The sequence below is a fragment of the Herpailurus yagouaroundi genome, unplaced genomic scaffold (assembly GCF_014898765.1).
Source record: "Herpailurus yagouaroundi ecotype Mexico unplaced genomic scaffold, PumYag 221, whole genome shotgun sequence".
Classification (NCBI taxonomy): domain Eukaryota; kingdom Metazoa; phylum Chordata; class Mammalia; order Carnivora; family Felidae; genus Herpailurus; species Herpailurus yagouaroundi.
In genome coordinates this window covers 12,381,270-12,395,702 of record NW_024412452.1, presented here as the reverse complement: position 1 = coordinate 12,395,702, position 14,433 = coordinate 12,381,270, and the positions used below count along the sequence as shown (strand labels likewise).

At 36.2% G+C, this 14,433-nt stretch overlaps 1 protein-coding gene and 1 non-coding gene across 2 annotated transcripts in view; both read left to right on the top strand.

Moving 5' to 3' along the window:
- Window positions 1–14,433, top strand: part of ZNF638 (zinc finger protein 638) — a 136,198-nt gene that overhangs the window by 62,182 nt on the left and 59,583 nt on the right. Inside the window, exons 2-3 of the mRNA XM_040458308.1 lie at window positions 2,693–4,205; window positions 9,292–9,353. Coding sequence (XP_040314242.1) covers window positions 2,693–4,205; window positions 9,292–9,353 — 1,575 coding nt within the window. The remainder of the gene's footprint in view (window positions 1–2,692; window positions 4,206–9,291; window positions 9,354–14,433) is intronic.
- LOC121019319 (U6 spliceosomal RNA) lies at window positions 6,372–6,475 on the top strand. The gene has a single exon (XR_005785532.1). It is a non-coding gene; the product is annotated as a U6 spliceosomal RNA (small nuclear RNA).

Genomic DNA, 14,433 nt, shown 5'->3' with positions numbered 1-14,433 from the left:
TTTGCGAAGTCCTACAATCTTACGGGATAGTAATTTCTGCAGAATACAGTTTGTGAAGGTCTGCTGTCTTGCATTCTGTAAATGTATACATGTATCAGTGTAAGGCAGTGCTAGGCACTTAGGAAATAGGTAAGTTTTTAATAGATACCTCTAAATCATAAGATAATTAGATGACTGATTGAAATGTGTTCCTTTTTGGTTTTCTTATGGGGGAGAAACAATATTTGGGATAATTTGTGTTCCTAAAGTTGTGAGAGGAGTCTTAACTGGTTAATAAGGAAAATGGTGCTGAAAGAGTTTGAGTAACTAGATGACAAACTGCTTATGTAAGAGAACATTGTTCTTGGAAATATTTCTATTTTGTAGAAAGTAGACACAGTTTAATATGATTTGTTTAAAAAGACCTGGAGTTTGTTATAAATGAACATTATTCACAGAGAATTGGGTATCATTGTTTTAGTAAACTTCTGTCTGCTGCTTGTATCTGTTGAATTAGAAGCCTGTGTAATTTTTGTTGTAGTGTTGTTTCATCCTAATTTGAAAATTAATAATCTGTGTCTGTTAATAATGAGGACTTTGGATGTGATCATTCAAACAGCTTAACAAATAGTTGATGGTATTTTAAGTAGGAGTAGGGTTATATGGTTGGAAAATAAACATGCTTTAAAAAGGTTTTTAATGTTTATTTGAGAGAGAGAGAACGTGCGTGAGCATTTGCAAGGCAGAGGAAGGGCAGAGAGAGGAAGACAGGCTTGAAGCTGGCTCTGTACTGACAGCAGAGTGCCGATGCAGGGCTCCAACTCACAAACTGCGAGATCATGACCTGAGTGAAGTCAGATGCTTAACTGACAGAGCCACTCAGGTGCCTCAATAAATATATACTTTTAATTAATGGTTGATAGTTGAAAAAGACAACACAGACAAATGCAAAAGCATAGTAAAATGGAGGAGTCCCAAATGGTACAAGCAACAAACAAGAGTTTGTTGGAATACTCACTCTGGGCCTTGGTGATCAAGAAAGGTTTAATGGAGGCTGACCTTGAAGGATGAGTAAAATCAAGTAAGTCAGGTCTCGGGCAGAGTTGTTTTGTTTGTTTTGATTGGAAGAGATGGTTGGAAGGGAGTGTGTTAACCGGATAAAGCCCATTTCTTAGCTTAATTAACATTTCACTAACATTATGTATAAATAAAAGGGTATAGTGGAATTATCGATGAAGTTGTAGCTTGAACCAGAAAGTGATGATCTTCATAACATCTTTTATTTTATTAATTTTAAAAGTTTTTTTAAATTTATTTTTGAGAGAGAGAGGGATACACGGAATCCAAAGCAGGCTCCAGGCTCTGAGCTGTCAGCACAGAGCCCAACGCAGGACTCGAACTCACATACTGCAAGATCATGACCTGAGCTCTCAGAGGCTTAATAACCAAGTGAGCCACCCAGGTGTCCCTAGAAAGTGGTGATCTTCAAATAGGATCTATAGTGTGGATTTTCATTGTAGGTGTAGATGCCTGGAGACCTCATGTTTCCCACTTTGCATTTCTATCAGGTATAAAAGTAGGGACCTAATGGAAAACAGACAATCTGTTTTGTTTTTTTTTAAACTGGCAGAGGAAAGTCAAGCTCGGTGGCTGCTGACCTTGGTCCTGAATGATAGCTAAAGTGTTTCTATGAGAATCAGCTTGGAATGAGTTGTGCTGTGCTCTGATGGCTGGACAGCAATCAGTTTAATAGAGTGCCTGGGAACTGCAAGATATTCTTGCTCACATCTCTTATTGGTTAGGAGCATGCATTATGGGGCTAATATGCACCTTGAGTGCAAATCTGAGGCTGGTTGCTTATTACCTGTGCAAGTTACTTAACTTCTCTGTGCTTTAGTATCATTGTCTGTGAAACTACATATTTCAAGGGGCTGTTGTGAGAATTAAATGAATCAATCCATGTGAAGCACTTCGAACAGTTACTGGCACACGAACAGTATAAAGTTAGCCATTGCTATTATCTGTATATATTTGCCTCTATGCCTCATGTTGTGGAGGGAATCTGAGAGAAATATAACGTGGTCGTGCTACCTGTTATGTTGTATGTTATAATCAATTCCACACTACTGCACTCTTGTCAGACTCTAGTCGAGTTATTGGTGACAAGTTTTCATCTTAAAAGAAACACCTATTTAACGACAGAACTTAAGCATAGTCTAATTGCTATATGAAATTTGTAAGATGTTATTCCAGGGAAGACTGTGTCTTAGAGAAATGGGTCTTGTAAAATTTTAGGCTTACAGTTTCTGTTTTCCTGGTTTCTACATAACATACATGTAAAGTGTATGTGTATTTCCAGTATTTTAATGCCTTTATTTTTTTTTTCCAGTAACAAAGTGTGAAATAAATCCCCAATATTTTTCAAGATTATTTAAAAGGAGTTGTAATTACTGCTCAGCACCTAGGACAGCACCCAGTGCAACACTTTGTACATGAACTCTGGCTTGAGTTTTGGGGTTTGTGTTCTGGATTCGGGAAAGAAAAGAAGAGAATCTTTTTGGGAAAGTTAACAATTCTCATAAACACTCTAAAAGTATATGAAATGGAGAATGGTTTCATGGCTTTGTTTCAAAATGTTTTACACTGGCTGTAGAACCCACTTCATGAAGTAGTTTGAGTTAAAATGATCTAATATTTGTGTTTTAACTTTCAGCTTTGTGTTATTCTTGGAAAATTTCGCACCACTTGTGAATTCCTTGAACCTGGGCATTGCAAACCCACTTCTGTTGGGCCCATCTCCTTTGCACTTTGCTCAGATTAAGACTCAATTGGCGCTTCAGCAGCTGAATGCCGTTGCCTCACATAGTTCAACACCACCTTATACTTTATTAAATCAGGCTTTCTTGAAAATAGCCATGTCGAGACCCAGGTTTAATCCTCGAGGAAACTTTCCACTTCAGAGGCCACGAGCACCTAACCCTTCTGGGATGAGGCCTCCAGGACCATTTATGAGGCCTGGATCCATGGGTCTTCCAAGATTTTACCCAGCAGGGAGAGCTCGTGGAATTCCACACAGATTTGCTGGCCATGAATCTTATCAGAACATGGGACCACAGAGAATGAATGTTCAGGTAACTCAGCATCGAACTGATCCAAGATTGACCAAAGAAAAATTGGATTTTCATGAAGCACAACAAAAGAAGGGGAAGCCTCATGGTAGCCGGTGGGATGATGAGCCTCATATATCTGCATCAGTGGGAGTGAAACAGAGTTCTATAACACAGGTTACAGAACAGAGTCCTCAAGTACAGAGCCGCTATACAAAAGAGAGTGCCTCAAGTATCTTAGCAAGTTTTGGATTGTCTAATGAAGACTTAGAAGAACTCAGTCGCTATCCTGATGAACAGCTAACTCCTGAAAATATGCCATTAATCTTGAGGGATATAAGGATGCGTAAAATGGGGCGCCGATTACCTAATTTACCTTCTCAGAGCAGAAGTAAAGAAACGCTTGGTAATGAGGCAGTTTCGAGTAATGTGATTGATTATGGGCATGCAAGCAAATATGGCTACACAGAAGATCCACTTGAAGTACGTATTTATGATCCTGAAATTCCAACAGATGAGGTCAAGAATGAATTTCGGTCACAGCAGAGCATTTCTGCATCTGTTCCCACTCCAAATGTGATATGTAATTCTATGTTTCCTGTTGAAGATGTGTTTCGACAGATGGACTTCCCCAGTGAGTCCTCTAATAATCAGTCCTTTTTCCCAGTTGAGAGTGGAACTAAGATGTCAGGCTTACACATTTCAGGACAGTCAGTCCTTGAACCTGTAAAATCCGTCAGTCAATCCATTAGCCAAACAGTTAACCAGACAATGAATCAGTCTCTTATTCCTCCATCAATGAGCCAGCAACCTTTTTCGTCAGAATTAATTTCAGCTGTAAGCCAACAAGAGCGGATCCCACATGAACCTGTGATTAATTCATCTAATGTACATGGATCAGGAGGAAGTAAAAAGAATTACCAGTCAGAGGCTGACATTCCCATTCAGTCTCCCTTTGGGATTGTGAAAGCATCATGGTTACCAAAGTTTTCACATGCTGATGCCCAGAAGATGAAGAGACTTCCAACTCCCTCTATGATGAATGATTATTATGCAGCGTCTCCAAGAATATTTCCACATTTGTGTTCTCTGTGTAACGTAGAATGTAGTCATTTGAAGGTGAGTGTTTTTAAAGATCACTGTATAATGATACTCAGCGCCCAAATTTCCTCTGAATTTTCGTATTTATGCTGGTGTTAACTAGGCATTGAGGAAATGGCAGAAATAATTGATTGCAACATCACCGCTTAGTTGTAATCTAAGTAGCCCTGGCCTAAGTACTGAATTGAGTTTTAGACCTTCTGTATTCCTGTGTCTGGGCATACCACATAGTTTGTCATTTACTTTGAACTTTTGATTAGTGCTCCTAGAAAATCCATTCAACATAAAATTTATGTAACATAAATTGTATACTTATAAAACAATTCCACATGAGTGAACTTTGTCTAAATAGAATCTGTTACTATAAAAATATTTTAAAAATGGAATAAAAAACTTGTACTGCATACTTTTAAGAGATAGTATATTGTAGCCTTGCATGTGTCTACCTGTCTTGGGCTAAAAGACAGTTAATGCTGATTTAAATATTTTCTGACTCTAGCTAGACAAGGATTTCTAATGTTTCATGAGGAGCTTTCTAAAATGACTTAATCCAGAGCAAAATTGAGTCAAGATGAATTGTTTGGGGAAAAAAAGAGTATTTATTTGGGGACCAGCTGTGGGCTAGAGAATAGTGTAAAATGGTAGACATTTAGAGAGAAAAAAATCTTTAAAAAGGCCTTAGGTACCTTCATGGGAAGTATAGTTAGAAGGAAGTATTTTATAGAGGTGCTGAAGAGTAATGTAGAATGTACTGTTTGATAGTACAATTGACTCTTGAACAACTTGGGGTTTGGAGATGCCAACTCCTGTGCAGTTGAAAGTCCAAGTATAACTTTTGACTCCCTAAACTACAACCTACTGTTGACTAGAAGCCTTACTGACAAACAAATAGTTGGTTAATACGTTTTGTGTGTTAAATGTATTGTATACTGTATTCTTAAAATAATAAGTAATACTGCTAGAGAATAAATGGTATTAAGAAAACCATAAGAGAAAATATATCTGTACTGTAAAAGTCCATGTGGACCTGTGCACTTTAAACCTGTGTCTGTTCAAGGGTCAACTGTAATTGTTGGATTTGTATAGGAATTTCCCAGTATGTTTTATTTACTGATACATGTTTGGAAATCAGTGTTTCTTCTGTTTACTAATGTGATTTATAGATTTATATTACAAATGGTCAGGAAGGAGTTGTACTTCCCACAGGAATAAAGTTTGATTCAAGGACATATAATTGGTAGTATACTATGAATAGGCTTAAAAACCTATAGGTGTTAATTGTCTTGTTTTTTTCTCCTTCCAGTGCTGCCCTTTTACTGTCTTTGTAATACCCATTTACCAGATTTCAGCTGATGATTTTGTTAACTCCAGCAAAGGAAAGCAGCATTTTCCTGCATTTTAGTCAGATTTGCTGAGTTCTAAATAAATAATAGTTGCCTTCCCTATCAAGGGAGATAGCCAAGTCTTAAAAAATTTCAGAATAATTCATCGTTCTTATAGTTTTTAAGCAGTTCTAAGCCCTGAATTGAGTAATAAATAGGCTTTCTGTATTCCATTTGAACTTTTAATTAGTCATGATGAATCCAAGAAAGGTATCTTTAAAATAAAGAACTTAAGGTTTTAATTTTTTTTAATGTTTATTTTTGAGGGAGTGTGAGCAGGGGAGGGGCAGAGAAAGAGGGAGACACAGAATCCAAAGTAGGCTTCAGGCTCTGAGCTGTCAGCACAGAGCCTGACATGGGGCTCGAACTCATGAGCCATAAGGTCATGACTTGAGCCAAAGTCAGACACTCAACTGACTGAGCCACCCAGGTGCCCCTTAAAGTTTTAATATTTATTTTGTAGAATGGAAAAGGTGTATGTTTATTCAGTAGGTGTTTACTGATTATCAGTTTTGTACATGACTCCATTAGATGCTGGGCTCTCATATAAAGTGAAGATGTTGGTCTTAAGCAGTTTAAACAGTCTCATTGAAGAGAAAAATAACATATCTAAGGAATTTAAAAAATTAGAGGTCAACAAATGGTTCGGTGATTGTATTTGACTTGTTTGGGTATGCTGTAGGGGTGAGAGATTTAATATTTCTGTATGGAATTTAGGCTTATATCCATTCAGGCCAGTGCTAAAAATTTATCAATACCTTTTATGTATTTAACAGCATATAATTAAAAAGAAGTATAAATAGTGCTCAGTTGGGCAACACATATACTAAAATTGGAATGATACAGAGATTAGCATTGCCCCTGTGCAAGGATGACATGCAAATTCATGATATGTTCCATATTTCTTATACTAAGTTTAGTTACCATCTCTTATATAGATAAAGAGAAAACAAAAGAAAAAAAGTATAAATGTACTTTCTGACATCAAAAGACTTCTGTAGTCTAGTTGGAGGAGATTGAGTGACAGTGACTAACTAACTGCATTGAGTCTGTCTGGACTAGAAGTATCGGGGAGGGAAGACTTCATGGAGTAGATTAAATATGGGTCTTGAATGATGAGTAGGCTTCAAATATACCTAGGGGAAGATGGATGACATTTCAGACATCAGCAACAACAGTAAGTACCAAGAGCCTTCAAAAACTTAAGGTGTTTAGACTTTAGGTGAGAGGCACTAAGAAGCTATTTAAGGTTCTTGATATGAAAAGTGACATGTTCAAAGTGTATTTTAGAGAGATAAATCTGGCAGATGTATGTAGGGTATACAGGAATGAGAAGACATAAGATAGGGCACTGAATATGAGGCTTCCCTAGTTCCTCAAGTGTAAGATGGTGAAAGTCTGGGTGAATATGATAAAAGTAAAACTTAGGAAAAGAAATCATTTAGTGATGCTTTAGAGTTCACAGAGATTACCATTTAAAACAAAACAAAAAACACATACATTTTTAACAGAACAGCATAATGGATCTAACTAATGAATTCTTCACTACTGGATGATCAAATGATAGGGATTTGTGAACATGGACTTAGATGGTATAAACTACCTCTCATTTCTGTGTGATATATCTTCCTGCCTTGTAAATGACCTTGTAAATAATGTAGCCAATAAATGTAAATTACCAATTGCAATTTTTTTCTTGCAAAGTAACGTTTGACAAATATGTTCCCCATGCTGAATCTTTAAAACTATAGCCTGAAAAAGGCAACAGTGGAATGTGAAATGTATTTTTCTAAATTGGTTTTCAGATGTTAGAGGAGGAGCTGTCCTTGGTTTAGAAGTTACGTCTTTTGGGCTATCCTTGGTTTAGACGCTGTCTTTCAGACTGAAATAATTCAGTTTGAGAAAATACTAATTGACATAAAAGATTTTTGAGGTAGTTGGAGGATAGAGTGAGCTCTTACGTGGGTAGGTATTTTCACAGTTTGATTCTGGACCCACTCAAGTCTACAGTGCTTGCGATATTTCCTGCTTAGTAAATGATACCACTTTTTCTCTGGAGAGGTAGTACTGCTTTGGACCCTTAATCTAATCTGGATACCCTTACTAGAGAGTCTAGAAATTTGGGTGGCATAGGTATATTTACTGAGCTTAAAGCAAGTAATGTCAGTGAGTGAAGTGAGCCTGTTAAACAGAAGAGAGAGAGGGAGAGTGTGTGTATATACATATACGTATATATGTGTATATATACACGTATATGTATATGCATATGTATATGTATCGATACACATATATATGAATGTATATGTAAAACTGGAGAGTGTGCCTTAAATAGGGCCGCCATCAGCATTAGCTGATAGTTGCTGTACAGAATACATATTTAGTATTTTTTCAAGAAAAGCTGTAAGTCTGGATTTGGGGATAAAATCTCTGGATTGTTCAATGATGGCAACTTATTCAAACAAAACACTTTGTGGTCTGAATAAATCATGCCCAACCCACTACTTGCCAGTGTGTCTGTTTGATGTAAACAATGTCCAGTTAATGTCAAAGACATGGGTTTAGGAGTACTAGAGACTCTTGTGGTTTCTGTTTTGTAGCATTGAGCAGGATATGCAGACATTTCTTTTTTGCAATCCACAATGAGTTCCATGGCTTAATGAAATAGTTTAGGGTTTTTCATAATCTGTTGCTACGTATTGCAGATAGCATGCACTTGTGTTCATACAGTTTTTGACAAGGCAGATTCCAAAATTAGCGTCAACTGTGGTTTTAACTGTGGAAACGTCTAGTTTGTAGCAATGACATACTAAAATGTTTTTGAAATGGATATGAATAACATTTTCTTCAAGGAACATTTTAAAATATAAAACTGTTTACTAAGTTTTTTGCTTGTCCAAACGCTAGAGAAACAATAAATCATTCCGTAATAATGTTGCTTTTAACTTTCACTTGGGGGACTGTGTCTTTGAAAAGTGTATTGTCTTTTGTTTTTTTTTTTTTAATCGGATGTATCTTCCAGGAACTATTTATGGGTATAGAATGTAATTTTAGGGCAGATTTGTAAATTAAGTAATGTATTAAGAGAGAATTTTGTTCATTGTAAAGCTCTATATGTATAAGGGATATCGTGTCTTTGAAATAGTGTTATTTTCCCTTAAGTCCTGAAAATAAATTAGATTTAATCAGCAGTTTTTCATATTTTTACTGATCTTATCCTTTGTCAATATAGTGGGTACCTTGTTTGGAATGGTACTGGCCTAAGAGGTAGGAGTTCTTGTTGTTGATGTTGTTAGCTTGAATTTAGAGATACAAGTTGTGTACACTATGTTTTGAAGATGCCATTTCAGATACTGTTTTATTATAGAGTTTTTGGTGTTCTCTGGAGTATTTTTATATTTGAGATGAATTATTTCTGACCAATGCTTTTTTTCCCCAAGTTTAAGTATATATTTGATTTCAAATGAGTGTCCATGGGTATGATTTTTTAAATGTGTTCTATACTAAAATGTTTCAAAATGGCATCAATGAGGTCTGGTATTGAGTGCCTTTATTTAGAGGCCTTTTATTTTTGTGAAATACTAATGAGTAGTCAAATGTTATTTATAATTAGGTTTGTTAATTTTTGAAAAAACAGAAGTATCCTGTGTCATTTTTAAAAGCCTAATTTCATTAGTCAGTGTGAGGAATATTCTAATTTCAGCACTTTTGTCCTTTTACAATAGGATTGGATTCAGCATCAAAATACATCTACTCATATTGAGAGCTGCCGCCAGCTACGTCAACAGTAAGAACAAGTTTTTCTTTTTTATAGGTAGCAAATTTACAAAATAGTTCATGTTCAAGTGTGACTGTTTAATACCATTTGTGTGGTACTTTAGAGAAAAATATTTTTAGAAAATTATTGCCTGTTTGAAATACTTTATAAAGTATATTTAATCTTTTCCCAAAAGGAGAGAATTAAATATGATCTTTTCTTCTGAATCCCTCCTAATGTAATCCCAGTAGGTAGACTTTAACAGGAACCTCTTATAACCCTGGAGTAACAAAATTAAATTGTATTTCTCCTACCGTCATTAAACGTGCTAATATAGTTGTGTGTCAAGTTACTGGTCACTAAAACTGACATACTAAACATGAGAGTAACATTTTGGGTGAAATGATTTTTGTGCAGCTGGTTTGGGATTTGGTTTTGTTCTTTATGAAAACATCACCAAATTTTTTTGAGATTATTCAGGACTCTTCTGGTCATAAATGATAAACAACTCAAAGTAGTTTTTTTTTCTTAAGTTTATTTATTTTGAGAGAGAGCACATGCGCGTTGGGGAGGGGCAGAGAAGGGGGGGAAAGAGAATCCCAAGTAGGCTCTGCCCTGTTAGGGCAGAGCCTGACAATGTGGGGCTCAATCTTGCGAACCTCACAAACCATGAGATCATGACCTGAGCCAAAATCAAGAGTTGGACACTTAACCGACTGAGCTCCTGAGGTGCCCCTCAAAGTAGTTTCTAAAGTAAGGAAATGTATTAGCGTATACAACTGGGAAATTTAAGAAGTGGTTCTAGTTTCAGGAACAGCTGAATTTGGATACTGAAACAAAAATCAAAGCAGTCAAATGTTTTTGTTCTTTGGCTGTTCTCTTCTGCTTTGGCCTTGTGAGATCCCAGGTACACTTCCTCTACAAAGCAAAATGACCCCCATAGTTTCAGACTTAAGGGAACTGTATAGTTAATAATTCCAGGAGTTAAAACCAAAATAGAAACACACAATAACCCTCAAAAAAACATCTTTCCTCATAAGTCCTTGGTTTGACTCTTTTGGTCTACTTTGAATTAGTTGTCCATCTTGAAATCAGGTATAATGGTTGTAAGAATTGGGTACTCTACCTGTGTTGGTGTCATGTCCTTGCTCCTGTTGTTGAGTGTGATAATAAGCCCTACCTGAATCATATAGACTGTATATGAGTAGAGATAGGAGTTGCTTCCCTATATAGATGCTGTGCAAGCATAAGTTAACTTATGGAGATAATTTGTCATCTGAATTAGATAGGCTTAGCTAGCACTGTAAATGGAAGATCGCTCTTAAACCATAAATTTTCTCAGATCAGTAGGATGTCTAATTCTTATGAAGGTGAGGGATTTAAGTGGGAGTGAGTTATTTGTTATAGGTAGGCATTAATGCTAATAAGGGGATTCTAGCTACGTATACTGCCATCAGTTTACTAGAGGAAATGACATGTATGCCTATTAAAGCCTTCTGTTTTTTTTTGTTGTTGTGGTTTCTTGTACTTAGGACCTGATTTTAAAGTGCTTTCTGTGCCTGCCACTTAATTACTCCAGCCTACATTTTTACCTTTTTCAGGTTATGTGCTCTTGAATAATACCTTCTTGACTTTTTCTACACTGCAAAAAAATAATGACCAAAAAAATGGATTTGATTAGGTGCTTGGGATCATTCCATGGGAAAATATATGCTACTATATTCTTTGTTTTTTTAAGTTACATTGTGTTCCTTTTGTTTCTGTACCTTAATCTATATAGACATTCCTCTGCTGATGTATATTTAGGTTCTTAGTTCTTAAGGTTTATTACCTCTTTCCTCTCTTTGTCTTTGTTGGATCTTCCTGGAATATACCACAAGAGTAGTTGGTTAACCTGAGAAAAGATACATTACATCAGAATTTTAGTATTAATAATGAAGTATAATAGCTATATTCTTATTATTGTATGCTGGACCTAATTCTAAGTCCTTTACACAATTTAATCTTCACAGTAACCTTTTGAAATGTATGTATAATGATTATTTGTGATTTTTACCATGAAGGAAACTAAGGCACAGAGAGTCGTTTTCCCTGCTATCTCACAGCAAATCATCGGCACAACTAGTCTGTCTAGCCATGGATCTTTCCTCCTTCCCCCCCCCCCTTTTACACTCAACATATTATTCTGAAAAGTTTCTAAGCTGCAAAAGTTGAAAGGATAGTAAACATTCATGTATTCATCTTTATTCACCAATTATTATCATTTGCCACATTTATTTTATTTTTATATAAACTTTTTTGAACTATTTGAAAATAAATTACAAACGTTATGGTAACATCACTCCTCAATTCAACATCTGTCTCCTCTAAGAGTAAGGAAATTTTTCTACAATGGTTATCTGTTATAACCACAACGAATCCCTGCCTATCCCCCAACCACACTCCCAATCTGAGATTGTCAAGATTCATGCATTACAGTCTCTTAAGCTAGAACAGCCTACTCTGCCTGTTTTGTTTCGTGTCATTTCATTTCATTCATTTATTTTTTTGAGAGGAATGCTTTCACAGCGTTGACTTCTTTTGAAACATCCAGGAAAGTTGTCTTGTAGAATGTTCCAAAAGTACATTTTGTATTTTCTGTTTGTTTCCTTATAATTAAATTGAGATTGAACTTTTTGTCACAAAAACTATTGGTGATGTGTACACTAATCACATTGGGACATAGGTAATGTCTCTTAGGTTCTTGTTCTTAGGAATTATGCTGTACTGCCTTTGTGAGGAGTACCATGCTTCTGAAACACATTTTAAACTAGTTAGACAATATACAGATAGTCCAAACTCTACTTGAAGAATAGTATATATGTTTTATCTTCCTGCCCTGGCAGCAGAGACAAGAACATGTATTTTAGCAGTCAGCCTAATGAGGATCCAAAACATTACTACTAACTCTTGAACAGTGGCCCTCAAGATCTTGTGAATCCATAAACTGGAGAGCTCAAGGAACTTAACCTCTGTGTTGACAAGCAGCTATATTTCTAGCATTGTACATGTGAGAAAGCTAAAGCTTACTCACATTAAGTAACTGGGTTTCAGATGCATGGTCATTAAATGTCAGCATGTATACTTAGACCTAGCATTGTTTGATTCCAGAGGGCTTGCCTTTTTTTTTTTTAAGATTTTATTTTTAAGTAATCTCCACACCCAACATGGGGCTCGAACTCACAGCCCTGAGATCAAGAGTCACATGTTCTACTGACTGAGCTAGCTAAGCGCTTCCAGAGGTCTTGCTTTTATTGATTGATTTGTTTATTTGTAAAGTTTATTTATTTATTTTGAGAGATTGAGTGAAAGAGCGCGTGTGCAGGCAGGGGAGGGACAGAGAGAGGATCCCAAGCAGCTCTGTGCTATTGGCACAGAGCCGGATGTGGGGCTCGAACCTGTGAACTGTGAGATCATGACCTGAGCCAAAACTGAGTCAGATGCTTAACCAACTGAGCCACTCAGGTGCCCTAGAGGTCTTATTGTTAAATGTTATATCATAGACCAGAAATTTACCTTCTTAGATGGTAATAAAGTAAAGGGTAAGTGTAAATGAAACAGTTATTCATGTTTTGACAATTGTTGATGCTGGGTGATGGATATGCTGGATTAAAGTTAACTTTTTTTTTGTCTTCATAGTTTGTCCCCTTATAGTTACAAGATGCTTTAGGCATCATGTTTCTCAAAGCAGGAAGAAGGGGGAAAGAAGCAGGAAGAAATTTGCCAGTGGTTTTGCACCTATGTCTCATTCGTTTGAACCTATCACTGGCTATGTTCTAAGGAGGCTGGGAAAGCAAATATTTAGCTTTTTTTAGCCTTTGTAGTAGAGGCAGGCAAGTGAAAAGGAAGTTGAAAATTGCTGTTGAGTTAACCTGCTAACATTGTCTGGACAAATAATAACAAATAAAAGCCATTTTACCTTACTGTGGTTTTGACCTGACTTTATTTTCCTGCCAGGTGACTTGCTGTAAGAGTCGGCTGCTTCCATTTCCTTACCTGGCGCTCCTCTTGGTTATTGAAATTGTGTTTTTGAATATTAATTGGCTTAATGGTTTAATTTCCAATTTAAAATTTTTTCCAAAATTTCCAATTAACCTTCCAAGTTCAGATTCTCTAGAAAAGTTGCGGATGAAGATGTCTTTTTCTTAGACTTCTATGATGTTACTGTTCTTTCTACTTTTTTTTCTGTGGTTTCTTAATCTCTTTTATTGGTTTGTCTTTGCGTTACTCTTGAGTGTTGGTGTCCTCAGCCCCTTTTTTCCTATAAACTGTATTCTCTGTTAGTCTCACACAGTCTTTGTGCTATATGTGACTTCTGCATGCCTGATTTTTCAGTATCTTAGTCCTCATCTTTCCCCATAATTCCAGATATTTATTTCTAGTCGTTGTGAAAAATTCTTGTGTTCTTTTGGATTTCAGAAATGTTTATTGGTCCCCTATTGCCTTTTACTTAATGTGCACCCTCCTTACCTTTAGGAACTTCACCATTTGTAATTCTGAGCCACCGTTGCAGGTTTTTCCCCTCATAATTGCTTTTCATCATTTCCATGCTGCAGCCAGACCAGTTCCTGGAATAGAATACTTATTTTGCCTCTAAATTCTTTTATGTATCGCCACTTAATGAAACCTACCTTGATCCATGCCTATTGGTAGACCTTAAAGGGCTACCTGGAAAACAGCCTTTTCTGCAAATTCTCCCGATTATTCCCACCAGATGTGTCTTTTCGAGAACCACTAGGTACAGTGTAAAGGGCTCCGTACATGTTGTATTCTATAGAATTGTGTCCCCTGGAGTTCTGCAAAGTGCATGAACTGTCTTTGTCTTTTAACCTCTACCTAAACTTGTGTCATGTACCTGTTCTGTACCTCTTTACACACTTTTATGTGTATTCCCTATTTTACTTAAGTAAACTTTGAAGTCTTCAAAATTGAGAATGTGTTTCTTTTCCTTGAAATGCCTACTAGAGTAATGCTTTGATTATTTCTTGAATTAGACACTCAAATATTTTACTTCCAAGAAAATTTTCATATATTAATCTACTAATAAATTATGTAAACTTAGGTTTTGAAT